Here is a 24894-nt window from a genome sequence, read left to right on the forward strand (position 1 = left end):
TATATATATATATATATACATACAGTATACACTGTTCCGCTCCATAGAACGGAGCCGCTTGCCTCGGCATTTGCATCGACAAAACTAAATTGTCCACAGCGTTCGCTGTCACTTGGCCTGCAGCTTGTACAGTTTAGAACTTACAGTGAAGTGGCACTGGCCTATTTCTTTTTTTTCCTTCGTTTTCCCCTGGCTGACAATAGTTATTGAGTTTAGTGCCGTTTTCCTCCTACAGTTGAATGGTTTTGTCAAATAAAGGAATCCCCTCTCCCTGAAAATGCTGGAGGAGGGCTCATACTTGCTAAAAAGGATTACGGAAAATTGCAATTCGTGGTTATGTTTGCTTTTCTGGGGCAGTGATTTGCTTGTATACTGTACGTCTGTGTTATACTCCGTATTGTATGCGCGTTCCAAAAGCAAATCAAAGGATTTTCTTCTCTCTCAAAATGCTTCCTCTGCCCCCTTTTCACCAACACACATTTGAGAATGCCCATACAATTTATTTCACCCACATTTATACCATTTAAAAAATGTACCGTATGACTCACCCCGGACCTAATAGCTGTCTACTCCATTACATCACGCCCACACGGAGGGCTCACAGGTGAAGCAGATTCTCAATGAGATTCAATCTCCAAGCTGTCCACGCTATTTCTCGCCAAGTAGAGTTAGAATACTTTTTTTTCCATTTAGTCATGCATCATCTCTCTCCCTCTCTCTCTCTCTCAACCTTTTTTTTTTCACTTTTCACTTTTTTCACTTTTTCACGTACCTGACCTAATTCCGAGCACAGAAAGAAAGAAAGAAAGTAACCTTATGGTGATAAAAGCTCATGACCCCATCAAGGCCCTTAACCCCTAGAGTCCCTATTCTGGGTGAACTTTCGCCACAAAATAGCTGATCTACAAGCTCACAACGCGGCGCAACACAACGCATTGTGAGCTTGTAGATCAGCTGTTTTGGAGAAGTGATTTGGTATAGAGGGGGGGAAAAAGCGTACTAAGCACATAGGCTGACTCGTGTCAAGTTGACTAAGTATAGAGGGTTTAAGTGGTTCAAGGTGTGACGCAGTGAGAGCTGATCCTGGGCTCCTTCCATTTGGGAGTCAGAGGACTCCTTCTTCCAGTTGACCATTTCCACCATTACATCACAGTACATGTCACCTCTGTGGCTGTAATGGACATGTCAAGGTGAAATAGCCTGACCCCCCCCCCCCCCCCTGTCATTCACTTCACTCCGTTGCATTTTCTTTCCTACTCCGAGCACTGCTGTGCCATTCCATAACCCCCCCCCCCCCGACCCCCTCCCCTCCCCTCCCCTCCCATTGTGTCCATCTGCCGTCCCGTCTCAGAGACGTCGAGGAAGAAAAGCTGTTGACTGAGCTCCTGTGAGAATGACACGGCACATCAGTTACCGGTGGGGCGAGGGATGGGCATTTTCTTTATCTTTCTTCTGGCAGCTACAGCAAGAGTGCAAGGGCACAGTGGCCTGCATCAACCAACCGCCTGAAATAGCAGATCTACAAGCTCGTATAGCGCGGCAATCGTTGCCGCGCTATACGAGCTTGTAGATCTGCTATTTCACAAGCACGCCACAAGCCCCTTCGTCTTCATTCGGGGGTCCCAGGGGATGGCAATCGCCCCCCCCCCCGAGCGTTCGCGTTTAACCTCGAATTGAGTTATTTTATGCGTATTGTCTTCACCTCTAAAAAATGTTTGGATCGGCACTGACTGCTGAGTGCATCTCAATCCATACCCATCTACAGTATCTACTGTACATCTGACAATGTGACTCGTGTTTTCTTTTCTGCAACCAAACATTAATTTACCACTTTCAACCTGGTGTCCCGCCTATAGGCATGTCATTATAGGCAAACATTTTCAACCCCCCCCTCCCCCCCTCAGACATGGCCATTTGCTGTATGCCGCAGTAAATAACGGTTTACTGCAGCACACACATAAAGGTTTAAATGTCTCTCTCGTAGCCCGGAGGCAAAAGAGTATAGGCTACAGCGGAGAGCTCGGGTGCCTCTGAGGTCATGACAGTGTGAAACATCTTACTTCCTGTTCAATGTCAAGGGAGCTCCCAAAAGCACTTACTGTTAGTGTACACAGAGGCTAGGGTGAGGCTGACCAGATGAGAATTGGGGGAAATTGGGGACAGGGGAGTTGTGGGTGGACAAATAACCCCAGTACTTGAGTCAATGTACAGATACTCCTCCTGATCAAGGAGTATCTGAAGTGAAAGTTACCCTGTCAACTGTGTACCTGAGTTAAAATACTGGAGTACTTGCTTTCATAAATACCAAAGTATTCAAAAGTACATGCTTTTCCCCCCAAAATCCAAAGATTTTCTCAATATTTTCACAGATATATAAATAGTGAAAATAGCAGATGGGGAGTGTGTGTGAATGGGTGAAAGTAATGCCGATTGCAAAGCGCTTTGGGTAAAGCCGCTGTATAAATGCACCATTTATGAGGATTTTATGACTTTAATTACATACAATTCATTGTATTGTATTAATGTCATCAATGTGGTGCCTATCACATCTGTCTGCCATCTTCTCTGTGGCAGCCTGCCCTGCAGCTATATTTTTTCTGCTGTTGTGACTGTAACTTCTGCTGCCTATCTTCATCTACTCACATTTTGGCTGCTGGATGTTCTCCAGGTCCTGGGACACCAGGTTCCACGTTGTCAGCGATGGAGGGTTTATTTTTCCCACCGTATTCCATAAATGTTTTAAGATTTCCCTCCATAACATTTTTTTATGCAACAGTGTCATAGCTATGTGTCACTGTCGAGAGTACAGTAGTTATTTATCAATTCACTGCAGTGCTGTACTGTACATGGCCAAAATAACTACAACTGTCACAATCTACAGTATGTAGGCCATACTTTATTAAACTAATCAAAACTTTTAGGACAGGATGCAGGATTTGGGACGACTGCTCGTAATTCGGGACTGTGCCAAACGTCTTGGGACGTCTGGTCACCCTAACCAAGGCAAATGTAACACCTCGTTTCCACAGCTAAATCAGTCAAAAAGTGCCGTTATTAGAGATTGAGATGTGACTATTTAGTCTCTCTTTTTAATCCATTAAGACCTGGAACGCATCTGTGTAATATTTTGATTTGAGCTAAAAAGCATTATTTTACACTTTGGCTATTCAAAAATAGCAGATATACAAGCTCATAGCGCGGCACCGAGTGCCGCGCTACGAGCTTGTAGATCTGCTATTTTAGAAAAACATTAAAATATGCAAATATTTGAATATATATATTATTTTAAAGCGAACATTTTTAACTCAAATCTTTGCTTCTGGGGGGTCCCTGGAACAACGTATTTTGAGATGGGGGTCGGCGGCCAAATACATATAATTTGGGGGGTCCTTGACATGAACAAGTTTGAGCACCACTGATATAGAAACATACGTTTTTCAGAAAACTGTTAGGATTTAGAAGACATTTGTAGATTCGGCCTCAGGTCTCAATGGGTTAAGATGCATTTTTGCCATTTGTATGTTTTATTTCAGATAGATACTGTAGGTCAGTGACAGTACAAAGACAGGAAACCTAGGGCAGAGAGAGACATGCGAGACAAGAAAGACGTGGGGTCGGACTCGAACCTCAAGGCTTTTGATGCCTGTTTAGGTTTCATCTCAATGGAGATTTGATCCTGTTGCTATGCAGTCAGTCCCAGGATTCCAGTGATGAATACTAATGAAAAGGTACAAAGCGGATTGTGCGACTTGTGTCTGTCTTGTGTGCGTGCGTGTGTGTGTGTGTGTGCGTACGTCTGTGTGTGTGCGTGCGTGTGTGTGTGTGTGTGAGTGTGTGCAGGGACGTGCAGAGAATGTTAGAGGGGCAGGGGCTGAAGTTTCCAAAAGGGCACTTTTGGTGAAAATAGCCGATCTCCAAGCTCGCGACGCGTTGTGAGCTTTGAGATTGGCTATTTTCGGTGCGTGATGCCGCACTCAACTAAAGCTTTCAAGATTCAAGCCAATACTGGAGATGCAATTCTTTCAACATAAAATGCTTGCACTCAAGTTCAGGAGAGTTTGGAAAAGGCAATTCTCTTGAATGCTGCATTCAGGTACGGCAGGGCTACTCAACTTAAGATGGCTCAGGGGCCACTCAGCAAAATACCAAAAGTCCAAGGGGCCGCAAGCTAAAAATGACGGCCCTATTTTGGATTTTTCGATTCTGTAACACACACTACACATTGTTATTGTTATAAGAAAATGTACATTTTTACATCATATTCTTTTCACTGTACCTGTTCATTTTGTGTGTATGTCCAGTGGCATCAGTTCAGCAAAAGCTAAGGTATGGCAAGGTTAGGGTTGCCAACTCCCAGAGATTGAAATAAGGGACACCTATCCTGGGCGTGCGGCAAAGCCGCGCGGCCAAAAGAAATTGGGTCAAACCCCCCAAAAAACACGAAATGCATAGAAAACTATGCATTATACCTGTAACAATTGACGCACCTGTACGTATGTCTGTGCTTAAAAAAAAAAACAAAAAAAAAAAAAACTTTTTTTTTCTTTTTCAGATGGGTAAAAGGGCAGGGGCTCAAGCCCCCTTTGATGTCTATGTGTGCACGTGCCTGAGTGTGTGTGTGTGTGTATACAGGTGCACGCACTGCAAGGACATGTGCAAGCATGAAGTGTGTGGGCACTCCCTCTGAGAGGTATAACACCTACTGGCAGATGTTACTCGTTAATAATTATCCTCCTTCGGTTTGACATTCTGAGGGCTGATGATACTTTATCCAACCTTTTGTGGTTCCTTGAGGGACCGGCTAAAGTTCACACCTTGAACAAAAATCTAAATTCCATGTGACACCCCCCCCATCTGAATAATGTTGCAGTGTGGTGAACAGCAGACGATGAGAGAGTCACCGATGAGAGAGTCACTTTAACCCTGGCCTCCCTATTTTGGGTATGTCACTATAGGTGAAGATCTTTGAAAAACTTTTGAAAATAGCAGATCTACAAGCTCCCAACACGTCTGCCTGTATAACATTTTAAAGTGCATGACAAGACCAAAAAAATGCAATGTAGAAGTACTCTGTTACAAGTAAAAGTTCGGAATTCAAAATTTACTTGAGTAAAAGTACAAAAGTATTGGTATCGAAATATACTTAAAGTACCAAAAGTAAAAGTACTACAATGTTTGAAAATAGCAGATCTTCAAGCTCACAACGTGTCACGATACGACGCGTTGTGAGCTTGTAGATCGGCTATTTTCAAATAGCCTAGGTATAAAATAGGGCTAAAGTGGTTAATGTGTGTTTTATAATGTAATATTTTATATCTGCTAAGTAACTAGTAACTAAAGTTTTCAAATAATTGTAGTGAAGTAAAAGTACAATATTTGCCTCTGAGATGTAGTGGAGTAGAAGTGAAAGTAATGGAAATTGGAAATACTCTAGTAAAGTACAAATACCTAAAAATGTTACTTAAGTACAGTACTTAAGTAAATGTACTTAGTTACTTTCCACCACTGAATCAAAAGCCGTGCCCTAAAGCGAGCGGCAATGCTAAATGCCTTACAGCCTTCTGGAGATTCTGCAGGCTCACTAATTGAGTGTTTGAGAAGGAGCATAGTATGATAATGCAAACAGGTTTTGGGAAATACGGTGGTGACTCGACTAGAAGAGGTTGCACTGAGGTCTCACCTCGTTTTGTGGAGAGAAAAAGAAAGAGATCATTAGGAGGCAAATACCTACAGTACGTGCCTAACGGGCATTTGTATCTTATCTGTACATCCATCATCAGCGGGACCTGTAGTATTCTGCCACATTTTGTTACAGCTAGTCGTATGCCATTTCCCTCTCTGATTCATTTGACAAGGCACTTCCATTCCCCCCCATTTTTTGGTAGGCATAGTCACTGAACACTGTACTGTATCTCGGAGAGAGAAGTGCGTACAGCCTTCACACGGGTCAACATCCACAAGGCAGCCGGACCTGATGGGATTCCAGGCCGGGTCCTTAAGACATGTGCAGACCAGCTGGCGGGTGTCTTCGCTGACATCTTTAACCTCTCCCTCTCCCTGGCTGTGGTCCCTGCAGGGTTCAAAATGTCAACCATTGTGCCCATTCCCAAAAAGGCCAAAGTGACATGCCTGAACGACTGGAGACCTGTTGCTCTCACCCCGATCGTCAGCAAGTGTTTCGAGAAACTGGTGAGGGAATACATCAGCTCCACGCTACCTGCCTCGCTGGATCCGTGGCAGTATGCATACCGCAAAAACAGATCCACCGACGACGCTATTGCCATGGCTCTCCACACCGTCCTCTCACACATGGACAACAAGCTGCTGAAGGACAAATATGTACGTATGCTGTTCGTGGACTACAGCTCAGCATTCAACACCATTGTCCCAGCAATACTTGACAAAAAGCTCAGAGACCTAGGGCTACACCCAAGCATGTGCGACTGGATACAGGACTTCTTGTCCAACCGACATCAGGTGGTGAGAATGGGCAGCATCACATCCGACCCCCTGACCCTCAACACCGGAGCACCCCAGGGATGCGTGCTGAGCCCTCTCCTCTACTCCCTGTACACGTATGACTGCATAGCCACACATGTCTCCAACACCATCATAAAGTACGCGGACGACACGACAGTGATAGGCCGAATCGTCAACAACGACGAGTCTGACTACAGAGAGGAGATCAAATCACTGGCACACTGGTGCCGGGAGAACAACCTCTCTCTTAACGTCGACAAGACCAAAGAACTGATCGTGGACTTCAGGAGGCCGCGGAGAGACCATGCGCCCATCCTCATCGACGGTGCTGCAGTGGAAAGGGTCAGCGAGTTCAAGTTCCTCGGAGTACACATCGAGGAGGACCTCAAATGGGAGACGCACTCCACACACGTGAGGAAAAAGGCTCAGCAGCGACTGTACTGGCTCCGCCGCCTGAAGAAGCTCGGAGTAGGACGTCGCATCCTCAGGCTGTACTACAACAGTTCTGTTGAAGGCATCCTAACAGGCTGTGTCACGGCCTGGTACGGGAACTGCACTGCCCGAGAAAAGATCAGCCTACAACGAGTAGTGCGATCGGCAGAGCGGATAATGGGAATCGAGCTCCCAGCGCTCCAGGAACTGTACAAAAAGCGGTGCGTGGTCAAAGCCAAGCGCATCATCAAGGACAAGCACCACCCAAGTCACAGACTGTTCAACCCCCTACAACGACCGCGACCGGGCAAGGGGCTCTACCGCAGTATCAAGAGTTCCACCACCAGGTTTTGGTGTAGTTTCAATCCAGCTGCTGTCAGAATGCTGAATGGGGCATAAGCCTGGATGAGGCAGGCGGCGCAGACTTTTCTGGCTCTTCCTGAACACACCTGTGGATTATACCAGGGACAATGACTTGGACTTTAGCCCCCCCTCGGACACACCTGTGGACTACACCAGGTACAAATGACTTTTTGTTGCACTCCCTCATGGAGCTACTTGCGGATTATACTAGGGTCAGTCCACTCTAGGTGGACACGCACTGACCTTTTGCACCTTAATCCCTTGTATAACGCACAGACTTTTTTTTTGGTCTTTTTTTTATTGTGCTCCTTTTCCTCTAAGCACCTTAACGTCCATTGTCTATCATGCACAGTATAAGTATAACATGCACAGTATACAATACATTGCTGCTATGCTCAGGCACCTTAGTTTAGTTTTTTTAGTTTTTTTATTATCTCAGGTAATTTGTAAATATGTAGATAACTTGTCTGGCCTTCTGTTGCTCTCTTGTTTTGATCTCCTTCCCACCTGCCCCCCACCCTCTTCTTCTCCCCCCCCCCCCTCTTCTTTCTATGGAAACTAACGTTGCGATGGGAACGATGTACAAAAAAGAATTTCACCCACTTTTTTACCTTGTAAACCTGTGATGTGACAATAAAACTGAAAACTGAAAACTGAAAACTGTAGTAGGGTACTTCAGAGCTGAGTGTTATGGGTCCAAATGCTGGCAAGTTTGGTGAAAAAGAGGACTGTATTCTGTATATGTGGAGCATTACATTTTCAATGTTTCAGTTACAGGTAATAATACAATATCTTATACAGACAGGTGACAAGGAAAAAACTGAATAATCATAAATCAAGGCTTAAATTCATCAAACTGTAAAGTAAGTAAGCCTTGCGGAGCTATGGGATAGAGAGACAAAGGGTAGGCCATTCGAACATTGAGATCCACATGGTGCTAATGAATTAAATAAGAAAAAGAGGTTGCGCATCAACAATGGGTTTTCTCAGTGGAGTGCTAGACCAAAGTTCAAAAGAAGGAATTTAAAAAAATCCCAAAAGGGTAGCGCATCCAAAAATGTCAATTAAACAGAGGACAAAGTACTCACATTTCCACTTTTTTTATTGGCACACCAATAAAATGAATGCTTACGTGTTCATTTTATTTTAAAAGTGGAAATGTGAGTACTGTACTTTGACATTTTTGGATGTGTTACTGTACCCTTTTGGATTTTTTTTAAAATTCCTTCTTTTGAGGTGCTAATGAATTCTCCCATACTCGCTGTGTTCCATGAACCAAGAGACTCCATCTAAACTAGCCACCAAAAAAGTTTGGTTATCTAGAGAAGAATGAATCAAAGTGGGATGTGGGAACTGCCTTTAACCACTTTCAGCCTGGCGTATAGGCAAAAAAAATCATGAATTCATAATCAAAAATAAATCAAAGATAGCTGAAATAGCATGGCTTGGAATCGCTACATTCGGTGGATTTTTTTTTCTCACTTCGCTAGTCTGGCCAGGGTCCAATTTGACTCGTATTTCCAAACGTCACTAATTACGTATGGTAAGCCAGGAAGTGACTCGAGTTTTACATTGGAAAACACTGGTCCTGCCCCCCCACCACCACAGACCAATCAGAAGACCTGTTTGTGCACATCCCGCCCCTTGGAAATAGGAGGCTTACCAGACTGAGTGAGAAAGGCTAGAAATAGCAGGTCTACAAGACAACACGTTGCGATGTGAAGCATCTATGCATCGTACGATGAAGTGTATTGTACTTAAGTGGTTAAAATTCCCAACAAGAGCCATGAGAGAATAAAATTGTTTAGAGTTTCACTCCTTGCATGTTTTCTGTCGCTTTACGCACCATTTCCACAGCCTGGAAAATTGTGACGGGGAAGAAAGAAAACACAGATACAGTAGAATGATGAGGCTAAATGAAATTATTGTTCTGAAAGCTCTTTAGACAGAATGAAGTAATTATGAAATAATGTGCAGAATAATGTCCCATTCTTTTTCCATATTGGTTGTTAATTAATAGATATTTCCCAGGGACTCCATCACAAATGGACCATCTAAATCTTCAAGTTCATTTTTATGCATTGGCTAGTACAGTGCTCCAGGCTATCCCCAGCACAATTATTGATAGTAAGGATGGTCCCGTAAGGGTCCATTTTGTTCCATTTGTACACTCAGAGTTAAATTAACACTAATGGCCCTATTTAGACTATGGCGCAAGGTGGAGCATGGTCTCAAGTGACACAATAAAGTGTCATTACTTACTTATTGAAATACACTGCATAAACTTTCTCTCTCTCTCCTCACCGCTCTAATCTCTGTGCAAACACGCAGCTCTACTTTTTAATTGTTTTCTTATTTCTTATTAGTCATAATTGTATTAATAGCAATAATGAGAAATCAAATCAAGAGCTTGAAAAATTGTTTATCTGCTGTTTCTGTGCATGAAAACGATTTATGTTTTCGGTGCCTCCCTGCACGGCAAATTGGCTGGTGCCGATGCAGTCTATGGATAATAATCTGGCCCAGATCATTCATTATTTTTTTGAACCTCAGTGCTGAGTCCCTCAGCAATGCCATCTAACGTACCATGAAGAACGTGAGTGTTGTTCAAGTGGATTTTGATCGCAAGCAGTGTGCGCATTGCAAACTCGCATGGGGGACTGTAGACTTTAGACCAGGTCAGAACTGGTCTAAGATTTCGATTTCGGACGTGTTTCTAAGATAGCAATGCAGAAACAATTTGCCTGACCACACCTAATGTCACGTGTACGCCCATGGGTACACAGATGGGTACAAGTACATTTGGTACTTACACGATGTGGGCACTTACCATGAAAAAGACAACTGTGTCGGTTTGTAAACTAGCAATGACGATTGCGCACGTTGCACCGATTTGCATCGTAAAAAGGTAGGGCGCTGAGGAACAGTGTAGATTTGGGTCCCAGAGATTTGAAAAAAATCATATCACATGCAGGTCCGTGGTCAAATGCATATCAGATTGGGGGTCCTTGAAATAAAAAATAAATAATAATCATACAGTATAGTTTCACTGCTGTTGCAGAGATGAGGCGTCAATCCGGGTTCACTGCTGCTGCAGAGATGCCTCATGGGTAGACCTGCTGCTGACCAACATGAATGAATCATGAAGGTGTTGTGAAAGGAGTTGTGAAATATTAACCGTGCCTGGTGGCTCTTTGCAGAACTCAAAGTCAAAGTCAATGTTGCATGTTTGCACTGCTATACCATGAACAAAAAATGTTATTATATTAACCCATTCAATCTGGGAGAGCATCTCTGTCATTTTAGATTTCTTTGGCTATTCAAAAATAGCAGATATACAAGCTCATAGCGCGGCACCGACTGCCATATAAATTTGATCATTTATATGGTTGATGCAACAACTGCCAACTCACTGATTTGTTGATGATTTGTTGCCCAAACCAAACCAAACCAAACCAAACCATTGGTATACTGTAGGTCAGCCTTGGATAACCTTGAACTCCCGTCAATAGATCACTGATTAGTAAGATCCATTACTGAATGTGCCTATGGAGATTTATTATAATCAAATTAATGACATGTATGTGCCCGGTTCTATGTTGACGATGTCATGTCTCATAATTAACTGTGATTAATAGTTGCCAGGCATTTGCTAATCTGCCCCCGGGCGGTGCTCTCATTCGGTCACGTTAACCCTGTGATGATTAAATGTCCTCACTTCAGCCGCCAGTAAAATGGCGAACAATGACAGTGTGTCAGTGGACAGCACAGAGATTCCCCATCTGAATCTCCGACAGGGGAGAGGGTCACAACCCCCATCATCTCAGGATAGTCTTTAGTTACACCTGACATGAAGTCAGTCTCCTGTCTACACGCCATAGGGAGAATCAGTATTAACCCATTATGACCGGGAACACATCTGTGTCTATGGCAACTCAAAAATAGCAGATCTACAAGCTCATAGCGCGGCACCGAGTGCCGCGCTATGAGCTTGTATATCTGCTATTTTTGAAAAATCGTGAACATTTGTGCAAATCTTTGAATATATATTTTTTATAAGGCTAACATTTGTAAAACATGTTGTTCCAGGGACCTCCCCCCAGAAACAAAGATTTGAGTTACAAATGTTCGCTTTAAAAAGTATATATATTGAAAGATTTGCACACATTTTCCATGATTTAAAAAAAGATAAAAAAGATATCTGCAAGCTCATAGCGCGGGCTTGTAGATCTGCTATTTTTGAATAGCTAAAGAAATCTTAAAAATGACACAGATGCGTTCCACGGTCTCAATGGGTTAAAATGAAACCTGTATTGTTACCGTGATAGTGCAAGGTAATCTGTAAGTGTATAATGGATTGGTTAGCAGGATGATAGCCAGCACGTGTTGCACGAGGAATGGGGCCAAAGGATTCGGTGCAATCTTATTAACCCCCGTCCCAGATCCTTACCAGAAACACGCCAAACCCCTGCCGAAAAACATAACCATACTAACAGTGCCATAGCCTTGAATTAATTAACCAAATGAACCCTAGCGTCCATGTTCTGGCCATGTCATAACAGGGAAATAGTTGGCAAAAATAGCTAAACTACGAGCTCACGACATGACACATTGCAACGCGTTGTGAGCTTGTAGATTTGCTATTTTCGGGAAAGCGTCAATGGAAAGATTTAGGGGGGCAAATACAGGCCCCCGGTCAATGAAGTATATAGGATTGGAACCGCACCAAACCCATGTCTAAACACAACTATACTAAACAGTGCCTTACATTAATTAAAATCCCATGCCTCAACTTTAGCATCTCTGAATCAGCGTCTATGTCTCTGGTTGTTGGCGTCATGAATCATGGGTATTTTCATTCAAACCCATCCATCCAAGAAATAATAATGAATTGCATTTTTATAGCGCTTTTCCAAGTGCTCAAAGCGCTTTACAATGGTTCATTCATTCATACAGGGGGGGGGGGGGGGACATTGGGAGGTGAAGCGGCGAACAGTCTACGCCAGCGTGCTCACTTTTCCCACAATCACACACCAATGGTGGCAAGCTAGCGCCGACCGACTCATTAGAGGCAACGTAGGGTTCAGTGTCTTGCCCAAGGACACTTCGACACTAACTCTGGGGGAGCCCGGGATCGAACTGGGAACCTCGCGGTTCCCATCCGGCCGCTCTACTGGCCACTCTACCCCTGAGCCGCCCGTAGTACCAGTAGTTAACCCACATCCTCTGTGGTTCCAATTCCTCACTCATGATCATCTTCATTGCACCTGCTTGCTAAGAGGAGCGTTACACAACAATATATTATTATGTTATGACATTTTCATAATGTATATTTATGTTCTGTATCCTTTTTTCCCCATATTTAAAACAAGTAAATCCAGGCTCATCTCATGACATCAGGCCAGAAAAATCACATTATCTCAAAAAGCTTCAAAGGGGACAAGGTATTGAATTACCAACTGAACTGTGCTTTTTTTTCCCTATTTAATCTCTTCAAGCATCAACCCAGATGAATCAGCCAATCTATACAAAAGTCTGCAGTACAAATATATCAGGTAGTGTTTTGTGTTGTTGAGGATACAAGTAAGGACAGCTTCATCAGTTACATGACTTGCCTACACTAATGCACAAAGCCATGTTTCATCACAACACTGGATAATACATGTTTATGTCATCTCTGCCTCTCATGTTTTTGTCACATGTTGTGTGTAGGTGGAGTGGGGGTGGGGGGGTGGGGGGCTTGTGAACGCCTACATCTCTCAACCCATAAACAAATATTTATACAATAGTGTAGTTCTTATACAATACGATTAAGGTGAAGGGAGACAATTGATGTCATAACTGTGGAGTAACAGAAGCTTAATTTTGTGACCATGCATTGTAGTTGGTGCTGCAGAGTGCTTGTGTTGGCACACACTTCACAGGGAATCAGCAACGACCTTTTGGCCTTGAAACAAGTCCCTCTGAGAAGGGAACAAAGAGACGGTGCTGTAGGTTCATCCCTATGATTAATTCAAATGAAAGGAAGCATCACCCCGTAGCAGTGCTGCTTGGATAATTACAGTTTAAGGGAGACAGGGCAAAAATGTTGTCCTGCCGACAACGCCAAGGCTGTGAGAACAATCAGTGAAGTAATGTAGAGCCTAATGATCTATCAACACGCTTTAGCTCTCAGAGAGTAAACGGGCTTGGAAGAGGTAATTGGTACAAAATGTGGACAGCCGTATCACCTGTTCGGTGGTGTAAAGTAACTAAGTACATGTACTCAAGTACTGTACTTGAGTACAATGTTGAGGTACTTTTACTTTACTGGAGTATTTCCAGTTTTCAGTACTTTTACTTCTTCTCCACTACATCTCGAGGCAAATATTGTACTTTTACTCCACTACAATGATTTGAAAACTTTAGTTACTAGTTACTTTTCAGATATAAATTATGATGTTATGAAACATATATTAACCACTTTAGCCCTATTCTATATATAGGCTTTTTGAAAATAGCCGATCTACAAGCTCACAACGCGTCGCATCGCGATGCGTTGTGAGCTTGTAGATCGGCTATTTTCAAACATTTTAGTACTTTTACTTTTGGTACTTTAAGTACATTTTGATGCCAATACTTTTGTACTTTTTCTCAAGTAAATTTTTAATTCAGGACTTTTACTTGTAACAGAGTATTTCTACATTGCAGTATTGATACCTTTACTCAAGTAAAACATTTGAGTACTTTTTCCACCACTGCACCTGTTGTATAAACCTTGTGACAAATCCCCAGAAAACCTTTGAAGAACCTGAACTGATTGGTTGGTTCTCTCCACCATTTGAAATTGGTCTCTACCCTTTTGTTGCGGTAAAAGAGAAGGAGGTTGTCTATTTATTTTTGTTGGTGAGTGTGTGCTTAGGGGGAGAGCCAACTCGAGGTTGGTTTCCCTCTGAGCAGGGAGGTTTATGTTGTAAAATTGCTGCAGGAAAGAAGGTCATTTCAATTTAGCTAGTTTGTTCTTCCTTTAGTTACATGTTTCCTTCCTTTTTACTTGACTTCCCACAGTGTTCCACACAGTGCCTTACGCAGGCAGTTCCTCTGTGCCCGGAGATGAAAGTCTTTGCACACTGTTCTGGTTTATTCCAAGTGCAGTCAAACTAAACTGGCAGTGACAATAAAATATAGCAAAAGCAAAGACTGTGAAGGTCAGCCAGTCTAATTGGGCTCACTCTCAAACCCTATATTCTGTTGGTTAACGAATAGCGAAAATATACAATCTACGTACAAGCTCACAATGAGCTGTTAGCTTGTAGATCAGCTTTTTATCATGTGAATGTGTGAAGATTTTTTACCAAAAAAAAAAAAAAGGATTCTATAATGACATGAAAGTGGTTAAAAGTCACAACCCCCACAGCTTTGAGCACTGATTTAGGCAGTAATTGTTTGGTCTGGACCAAACATCTTTTGGCCTGGCTAAACATCTTAGGTTTGTATATGTCACAGGGAAATTGGCATTCCAGGGAAATTGAAAGGGGAGCGGTTGTTTTTAGGCGTGGGCCTGCGAGGCGGGGCTTTGATGCGAGGACGACGACGACAACAACAACATAGCAACCAGGAAGCCTCAGTAGCGCACTTTGATATTCATTGGACTCCCCATCCACTACCACTGGGAGTCTGGGTTTGACTCCCGCTTGGGACATTACTTTTTCAAACAACCGCGGACTACTTTTTTTCACCGATAAAGTATAGTTTTGGACCATGACGGAGGCGCGCCGACTCAGCAGACCTTGAGGCAGAGGCGTAGCGCCCGAGCGCCTCCAGGCGCGAGTGCCCGCGACGACCGGCCGATGGTCTGCTAGTCGACTAAGCGCCGTCCGAGTTATGTACCGATAGGCACAGAATCGTAAATGATGTTGTGGGGACTGCGTTTGCCCCTCTATGGTTTGCCCCAACTGCCACTCACTGCACTAACATAGCCCGCCAGCTCCGCCCCCTCGCCCCCCTCGTGCTTCAACTGCATGGAATAAGGCAGTTCGCGGGTGTGTGTATGTGCGTGCGTGTGCATGTGTGCGCATGCGTGTGTGCGTGTGCATGCGTGCGTGTGTGGTGTGGGGCTCATGTCTGGCTTGCATTGCCCTCTAGCGTTGGCTCTACAGAATTGCCTGGGGGGGCGGTGAAAACAAGCGCTCCCCTTTCAATTTCCCTGGAATGCCAATTTCCTTGTAACATATACATGTATACCACATGCTGCTAACCACATGAACGCGAGCATCCATATTCTGGGCATGTCATAGTAGGCGAACATTTGGCTAAATTGGCAAAAGTTCCCCCCGAAATAGCTTAGAGATCAATGTGGTATATTGGTTAAAAAAGAGAAAAAAAAGAAGGATGGTTTAAAGAGATTCTCATCCTCAGACAAAAACTTTTTTCATTTTTTGTTTTTTTTTGTTTCTCAAAAGCTGTCATTTAAGATCCCTGGAGTTATAGTGCAAAGTGATGTGAGCTGTGTGTTCTGTTTTGTGTGACTGCTTGTGAACTCCAGCAACAACCTTTAGTGAGACAGATGGACTATATCGCAGGGTGTAGAGAAGATGCCACGTCATCCTGTATTTCTTTTGTTCTTGTATTTTGTTTTTTGACAGCATGACAGCATTTTTTCAGCATGAATAATCAAATGAGTTCAGAGGACAGCGCTGCTATTTTTATAGATGTAAAATATAAAGTAAAAGAAGAAGAAACTGCGTGTGCTCTTGTGTGCGTGTGTGTGTGTGTGTGTGTGTGTGTGTGTGTGTGTGCGTGCATGCATGCGTGCGTGTGCGTGTGCGTGTGCGTGTGTGTGTGCGTGTGCGTGTGCGTGCGTGTGCGTGTATACTTAAATAATACAGTCAGTATTAGGTTTTCCCATTAACCTGGAAGGCTGGAACCTCCAGCATTCCACCAAACCGAGTAAATAATTAGATCGATAAAGTAATTAATTATCCTGATAAATTAACCCTGCAGGTCCAGGTCTGCATTTTTGCTCTCAGAACAACATCACTATTCTAAAATACATAATAACCACGTCAATAAACCTAAGTGGAGTTGCCAAATCTGGGCTGAAATAATTCCAACCTTATAAAATGTCAGTACTTACACTTATAGACTTACACTATAATTATGTTCCGAAGGCAGGTATTGATTTTCACCTTTTAAAAATTCCTTATTTATTTTTTCATCTCTAAAACACGACTTTGGCAATTAGATTTACAGAATGTTGTATTCAAACAAATCATTGAACATTTGTCAGAAATATACTGTTGTCCTCAAGGCATAAACTTTCAGCAATTAAAATAAAACAGATACATTTAATACAATGAATTGAATTTAAAATATAAGTCAGCTGTAATAAGTGTTACGTGGGCCTGTGCATGAGTGAATGAATAATAATGAGTCAGGTACAATATCTGAGTGACTTTTGAATAAGAGCATGTGTCTTTTTGTCATTAAGAGTGTCACGCGGAGCTCTAGCGCAACGTTGCAGCTAAAACAAACGAGTGTTCTGAACATGACTCTATAAGACTACGGTATAATGACCAATACATCCTCCCCCTGTGTCTAAGAAGAGCTTTTAATTTGTGTCACTTTAAAATAGATGCTGCATCTGTGTCACATCACGCAGCACGTGCGCTTGTTCACTGTCTTGTTTGTGCAAAATGTCTCCCTCCAGGTGATTTGGTGTCCCGTGCCATGCACCACCTGCAGCCGCTGCACATAAAGAACCCCACTAATGGCACACCTGTCCACCAGAAGGCCAACAGCTCTGTGCACTGGGAGCCGGAGGCCCTTTACACCCTCTGCTACTTCATGCACTGTCCGCAGATGGAATGGGAGAACCCCAATGTGGAACCATCTAAAGTCACCTTGCAAACTGAAAGGTGAGTGAAACCTTTCTTTGTCCTTTTATAATGCTAGAAGTTCGAGCCCCTCACGTCTAGAGCAGTGGTTCTCAAACTTTTTCATGTCAAGGAACCCCCAAATTGACACTTATTAGCCTGCGGACTCCCATTTGAAATTATATGCCAGGGACCCCCATAAGAGAAGATTTTTTTACAGCTCTAGCAGTGATTTTCAACCATTTTAATTTCAAGGACCCCCAGTTTGACATGCATTAGGCTACGGACCCCCCATGTAATGGCATTTCTATCTCTTGGACCCCAATTTCTATTGTAAAATCAATGTTAATGTAACTCAGAGAGTGTACAAATGGAACCAAATGGACCCGTTAGGGTCCATTTGGTTCCATTTGTACACTCTCTGAGTTACAGACCCATAAGGGTCCATTTGGTTCCATCATTTAGCTGGGGACCCCCTGGAACTCCCTCAAGGACCCCTGGGGGTCCCTGGACCCCACTTTGAGAACCAATGGTCTAGAGTTCAACACCTACGTGCCACCACCAATGAGACTGATATGCCCATATATGGAGATCTCCGTATTTGTCAGTCCTTGTACTTTTTATTCCCATACATGGAGATCCATGAGTAGTCAGTATTTATGCCCAATTGCCCATATGGGCATGCTGCTGATATAACTATTCAAAGAGCCAAATGTATCGTGAATAATTAAGAGTAGACGAAACAAAGCCTAAACAAACAAAGGACGTTGTGGCGAACCTTGTACTGACATTTTACACATTCTTGTTGTTGAACATAGCTTCCATACATAGCATCCAGTTTAAGACCTGGTGCTAGCCTATAGGGCAGTGAAAGGAACAGCTCCTTCTTACCTCCAGGCTATGGTCAATGCTTACACCCCTGCCCGACCACTTCGATCTGCCGCCTCGGGGCGATATATTGCACTTTTACCTTAGTGCTAGGTATACTCTTAGTTGCTTCTGGAGCCAGTTGCACCACCTCACACTAAGTTCAAACTTAGCTAGTTGTAGCTTAAATGGCTTTTTAAAAGCCATTTAAGCTACAACTAGGCTACGTTTGAACTTAGTGTGAGGTGGTGCAACTGGCTCCTGCTGGTGATTAGTAGTTTCCTTGCATACCTATGTTGAATGCACTTATTGTAAGTCGCTTTGGAAAAAAGCGTCTGCTAAATGACTAATGTAATAGCTAAACAATGTGAAAGATAATGTACGACAGACACAACGTGTTGACTGTGAAAACACTCAGTAGTACAAGTTGTGCCCTCCTTTTCCTGCTATTTCTGGGCACATGTGTGTCCTTTCAGGCACTTTCCCAGTGTCAGTTCATGGTGCATCATCAGTAGAAGTACAACGATTGAATGACCTTAAGCACAGATGGTCCTACATTCTTCTTCCCAGAGGCGAGTCTGAGACATACTGCGTGGGTTGGTACTGTTCGTCCTGACACTGTGCACGTTGATCGAGCCCAGTGGGACTGATGGACACATCCTCCAAACTTCTCTCTTCTCCACTGAGAGGAGATAAAATGCTGTTGTGGTGACCCCGGGCAGTGTGGAGAATGCTGGACTGAGAATGACATGTCAGCAGGCTTTCTGGTCCCTCGAGAGAAAATGCTCTATTTACAATTCTGCTCATAGACTGTGGAAGAGAACATGGACACAGTTGGATAACATAGAGGGATGACAGAGATAGATACACACAGAGATTAAAGGGAATACAGTTGTCTTTGAGGGTTTTATTATTTTATGTCGCCTTGTATTAAGTGAAGACTTGCAGAAGGGAATTGCGGCAATGGATTATACACTAGAGCATCAGAGCACATTAAACAATATCCCCTTTTGATGTAACCTTGAACTGAAACCAAAAGTGAAAATAAATCACATTTTCGAGTGTCTTTATGAAACTCCTACTATAAATGCACGAAATATCTGTATGTGCGTGCGCGAGTGTGTGCGTCTGTAGTTCACGTATCTCGAAAACCGTCCGAGCGACCGACTTCAAACTCGCCGCACACGTCGCCGACGACCCGAGGGAGTGCCGTGCCCGGTGTCGAGTCGGTTGGATAGACGGTTGTCCAGAACTGCAAACAGATTTTTTTGCATCGTTTCCTACTATGTTTGTGGCCATGCAACTTCCACTTAGTTCACAGCCCAGATACTGTATTACTGTATACTCCTTCCCAACTCCACTATAATGCTGTGCATAAAAATAGTCCTGGCATGCAAGTTATGTTTTCCTATTTTGCATATTGATATTGATGACATATCGAGTTGTATTGTAGGCTACTAGAGAAGGGTAATATAATATGAAGACTGTCAAATCACTCGTTTTGGTATAATTGGCAGAATCCGATTAACACAAACTTTGGTTGCGTTTGTTTACAGTATGTGCTGAAAGTGTGTTTCGCCAGGCAATGAATGGAATCTTCCGGTTTCTCGCTCATGGAGCAGACAAACAACAAATAAAGATCAGATATTGTAGAAGATGCATTACATCTTATAGTTTGTTGTTTGTTTTACCCAGGTATTTACTCTAAAGAAGTAATCTTTACACAGCTCATGTGTAATGGCTCTCACCGCTGGCCAGCTGGCTCTACCACTGGCTAACATTAACCAGCAAAGTTTCCCTTCCAGACTGAGCCACTCTTTCTTTGAAACCCAGAAATATTGGGAAATATTTCAGCAAACTTTAGTTTTATCGCAATTTCTGATAAAAGGGAGGCCCGGTCACTCACTATACGGTCAAATTAGTCAGCTGAAGAAGCCTGTGGTTTTGTTTTTGCCAGCGTTTGAATTTCTGGCAGACAGTAGGTGTAGAAAGAGTAATTGTTTGTTGTGCTATGAGGAAACTGGTGCCCAGAAAGTTGGCCAGTGAAACACAATGATGCATCATGGTTACAAATGGATTCATTAGGTGTATGGCTGGACGGTACTTAACTCCTTTTATTCAGATAAGCCCTCGTGCATTTGGGCTTTTGGAACAATCTATAAGCTCCAATCAAGAATCTTTCACGTTGCACAAATTAACGTTCTCCTTCACATAGAGAAATATGGTCCTTAACAAGGGAGTTTTATAGTGCTGTTTCTTTATCAACAGACTCCTGCTTTTATTATCCATTGTGGTGAACTATATTTCTTTCTTTCCTTTATTTATTCAGGGAAGCCCATTGAGAGCAAGCTCTCTTTTTCAAGGACGCCCTGATAACAGCATATAAAACATATACAATTCATACATAATGAAAAACAATAACAACCATTTGAATCATATTCCAATCATCACAGATGCAAATAAATATAGTGTTACATGAAACAGGTGCAGTTACTATCTGGTATATCTAATGTGTTTGTGAACTTGTTGCATGTCCAGTAACCTTTGGTTCTAAAAGCGAAGATAGGTACAAAGGAAGCTTACCACACAAGGCCTTATAAATAAATAAAATACAATGTGGCTCTCTACGTACTGCGAGAGATGGCCAACCCACTTTATCATATAAAATACAGTGACGGGTGAGATAATCATCACCAGTGATAAAACGTAGGGCACTGTGGTAGACTGCTTCAAGAGGCTTAAGTGTGGAGATTGAAGCTTGCATGTAGAGCACATCACCATAGTCAAACACGGACATTATGACAGATTGAACAGTTTTTCTGCCGGTAAAAGAAAAACAGGACCTGTTTCTGTCATATAAGATGTGTTTATTCCCTTTTATTGCAGAAGAAAGATAAGAGTAGTATTTCTGCCTTATCCAACATCATTACTGTACAATGATGTAAGCCTGATTATTAGAATTAATATTGAATAATAAGTGGTGTACTGGATCTGTGAGGCACTGTAAACTATGGCTATAGCGGGGAGAATTTTGACGAAGATTTCTCAAGAACATTTGGTGTTATAGAATATAGCTGTATTATATTTATCTCTTTCACCTTAAATAGTTCGGTTCACATTTATCTGTCAGTTTGGGCAATTCAACGTCTCCAGTCATCCCACGGGAGCTGGATATTGTGGATAATAATTGCATTGCATGGAGATGTGAGCCTTCTCTACTCCCTTCTCACTAAGTTAATAAAAAATGGCTTAATAAATCCTGCTCTCTCTGAGGATGGTATTATATTATGGCATCATGTCATAATTAGAATTTCAGGAAGGGGTTGACATAAAGTTACACAGAGGCACAGAGAGAAAGGATGCAGGCAGATGGTTATTAGGTAATTTACAGGATGGGTGATTAGAACAGGTACACTGTCTGGTATAAGAATAAATAATAGTAATAATAATAATAATACATACGATTTATACAGCGCTTTTCTTGGTACTCAAAGTCGCTTTACAGAAACAAAATAAAAACAACTTTATTAGGAAAAACTAGTTAAAAGGGTAAAAAAAAAACTATAAAAGAAAAGTAAACAAAGAGGGGTTGGGTTTTGAGTGTGGTTTTCAACGTGTTGAGGGTGGAGGCAGCTCTGACGTAGTGTTGATTTTGACAGCAAATTTTGATTCAGTTTTAGTCATAGTCTTTTGAATCAAATTCCTTTTAGTTTTAGTCATATTTTAGTCACCTGATATGTTTTACTGTTAGTCTAGTTTTAGTCGACTAAATATCATAAGATTATAGTCGACTAAATCTACAGTTGATTTAGTCGACTAAAATGTATTTTGGCGGTGCCTTGATGGCGTCGTAATGGCTGATTTTACACTTGGCTGCATGCTGAAAATAGCTGATCTACAAGCTCATAACGCGTCGCAGCGCGACGCGTTGTGAGCTTGTAGATCTGCTATTTTCAGAGTGCAACACCAGAGCGCAACCAAGCATAAGATGACTTAGTTAGTTAGTTCTACTGGATCTCTTCTCCACTAGTCCCTCACTAGTCTAGTCTAGTTTTAATTTGTTGACGAAATTGTCAATATATTTAGTCTTAGTTTTAGTCGTCATAGCTTAGTTTTTATTTAGTTTTCGTCAGTGAAAAAAGGTAGTCGACGAACATGTTTCGTCATAGTTTTAGTCGACAAAATCAACACTGCTCTGATGTGAGTTCCACAGTGAGGGGGGCGGCCGCCGAGAAGGCCCCGTCACCCCAGGTTCGCTTATTTGTCCTGGGGATGTCCAGGAGGTTGGCATCACCCGACCCGAGGGAGCGGGAGTTCGGAGAGGTATAGCAGGGGGCCTGGTGGTGGGATAAATGATGAAATATGAACGTGTCAACTGGGGAGGACTCATTACTGCTTTTGATTAAAGTAGCTAATAACAGCATTAGGGCTTGCTTCACTTTGCAGCCTCGAGGTTTCAATCTCTGCAGTCCAGACTAACTGAGTTGGAGATTATGAATATTGAGTCAGTGGAAATGACGTTTTCAGTCACCTCGAAGGCTATCTTTAATGAGAAAGTTTGTAGTTATTAATGTTTGGGTTCAAAAGTTATTTTACTTGAAGGGTTAGTAGGGCCCGCTGAACGTGTTATGACAATACTATCAGATACAACAAGTTTAAAGTCACTGTGATTTATTTTCTTGTACTATTTTCTTGCACAGTTAATTCCGGGAATCAACACTCTGTCTGGATTTTGCTGTACATGTCCCTGTTTTATCCCTTACACTTTGCACTCTGATGAACTGTGCGCCCCCTGCAGGCCCTTTCTCGTATTGCCCCCGCTGATGGAGTGGATCCGGGTGGCAGTGGCCCACACAGAGCACCGGCGAAGCTTCTCTGTGGATAGCGACGATGTGAGACAGGCGGCCAGGCTTCTCCTGCCTGGGGTGGACTGTGAACCACGGCAGCTCAAGTATGGACATGATATTCCTTATCTCAGTATCTCCCACACACTCTCTCTAATGCTCTGTCTTCTCTCCCTTCTTTCTGTTAGTCTGCTCTTTCTGTCTCATGTGTGTGTGCCTGTGCATGTGTGTGTGCACACACACACACACACACACACACACACACACACACACACACACACACACACACACACACACACACACACACACACACACACACACTCTCTCTCTGCATGTTTCTTACTTGGTAGTTCATTGATCTCTGCTGGTGCTAAAGGGAGACTGCCAGCTCATTTAATTATCTACAAGCTCTTAAGTGCTCGCTCTAAAAACTAAGCATTGTTAAACAAGTTAAAATGAAACGACTAGGATATCTATTGAAGCCCATGTTTGCCAATATGGAAAAAAAGGTCCGGGAAGTCATTATAATCAGAAACGTTCTCAAAATAATGATTTAGTATGCTAAAATAATGAGAAACCTTCTCAAAATAATGACTTTTAGGGCCCTATTTTCTGCCCGGCGCAAAGCGGCACTGGTGCACCGTAATTTCCAACCGATGCATTTTCAGACCATGCAGTATACCCACATTGTTTAAATTCCAAATTATCTTGCGCCTTTTTAGCACCCATGAGTTGCTCTAATGAGATGTGGTCTGGATCAAACGGGGTGCACTGGTATCTTACGCACAGACTTTGTGCTTTGCATTTGACCAGCTTTTGTTTGGTCTCAGTGACAGTGCTGCCGCCGACATTTCTCTTACTCTTTAGACAGTGTATCATTGGGAATAAGATGCGCCAAGGTAGTTTACAATGTGCACGCACTGATTGCAATCAAAACACATCCGATTTCAACACATCACACGTTCAACAACTTAAGTGACAAGTGATATGGTAGCCTAAAACATATTTTGTTGTGCTTATACGGCCGATAAACACATTTTCAGACAGTTGATTCTTCATTAATCCTATTAAAACAGCCGAGCAGTGCGAGACAGAGATCTTCATAGATCGTCTACTGACAATAGACATGGGGTCATCAGTTTGTCCGTACACAGACAAATGTGTCTGTTGCTAAACTTTACTCAAATAAAATCTGAATAAAATTGCTAGTCTGCCAGAATGTTCATATTCACGTGAGAACAACTGGCACTCTCATCAAGAAGACAAGTTTCCTGCTGTCCATAGTTGTGTGCTAGCCTAGGAGTAGGACACAACAATTATGGTGACTTATTAGTGCCTGTTTCATATTGTATGTCTGCATTTTGATGTTTGATAGCATCATTTATGTGCCAATCCTTTATATTGCACAGGCTTTGATTTTGACTTTGAGAAAATAAGAAGTAGGTATTCCAGTGTGTGTTCTGTTCTTGGGGCCAGGCACAGTGTCTTTGTAAGAAGAGTAGGCTAGTGTTGAAAGTGTTTCCATGTTCGTATGAATGAAAGGCTTTTATTCGTTGTTTATGTTTGAGTACCTGGCTGATAAAGAGCACAGGCTCTTATGGTGTGTTTGTTCTTTCATGAACCATTAGTGGATAGATGAATCAGCCAAGGACACTATTGAGTGACTGAATGAAACATAAAAGCTACAAGTGGATGTAGATGGAGAATTAGGGTGTGATGGACAAACTCCACTCGAAACTAAAATATGCGACTGTATAAAAGCTAAGTGTTTGGAAATGGATAATTATTTCTTTGGTATGATGGACAAAGTCCATTCAAAACTCAATAAACGGATGGAGAGAGATGGAGAATTCTCCCTTTGATGTGATGGATGAACTGCACTCAAAATGCATCTGTTGTGCTATGCCATAATGATGGAGTCCAGTATACTACTGGACTCCTAATGTGGCATATTTAATCATATTCCACATTAGGAGTCCAGTAGTATACATTTAGGGCTAGGCCTACAGTATGTTTCTGGTAATGTTATTGTCTCCGCCAGGCACAAGGTGTGG

General features: G+C 42.6%; 1 protein-coding gene across 1 annotated transcript in view; it reads left to right on the forward strand.

Moving 5' to 3' along the window:
- btbd11a (BTB (POZ) domain containing 11a) overlaps positions 1 to 24894 on the forward strand; it is a 193260-nt gene that overhangs the window by 140223 nt on the left and 28143 nt on the right. Inside the window, exons 4-5 of the mRNA XM_080420924.1 lie at positions 16964 to 17171; positions 22795 to 22947. Of these exons, the coding sequence (XP_080277050.1) occupies positions 16964 to 17171; positions 22795 to 22947 (361 nt within the window). The remainder of the gene's footprint in view (positions 1 to 16963; positions 17172 to 22794; positions 22948 to 24894) is intronic.

This window comes from Gymnoscopelus braueri, assembly GCF_963280865.1.
Source record: "Gymnoscopelus braueri genome assembly, chromosome: 23".
Classification (NCBI taxonomy): domain Eukaryota; kingdom Metazoa; phylum Chordata; class Actinopteri; order Myctophiformes; family Myctophidae; genus Gymnoscopelus; species Gymnoscopelus braueri.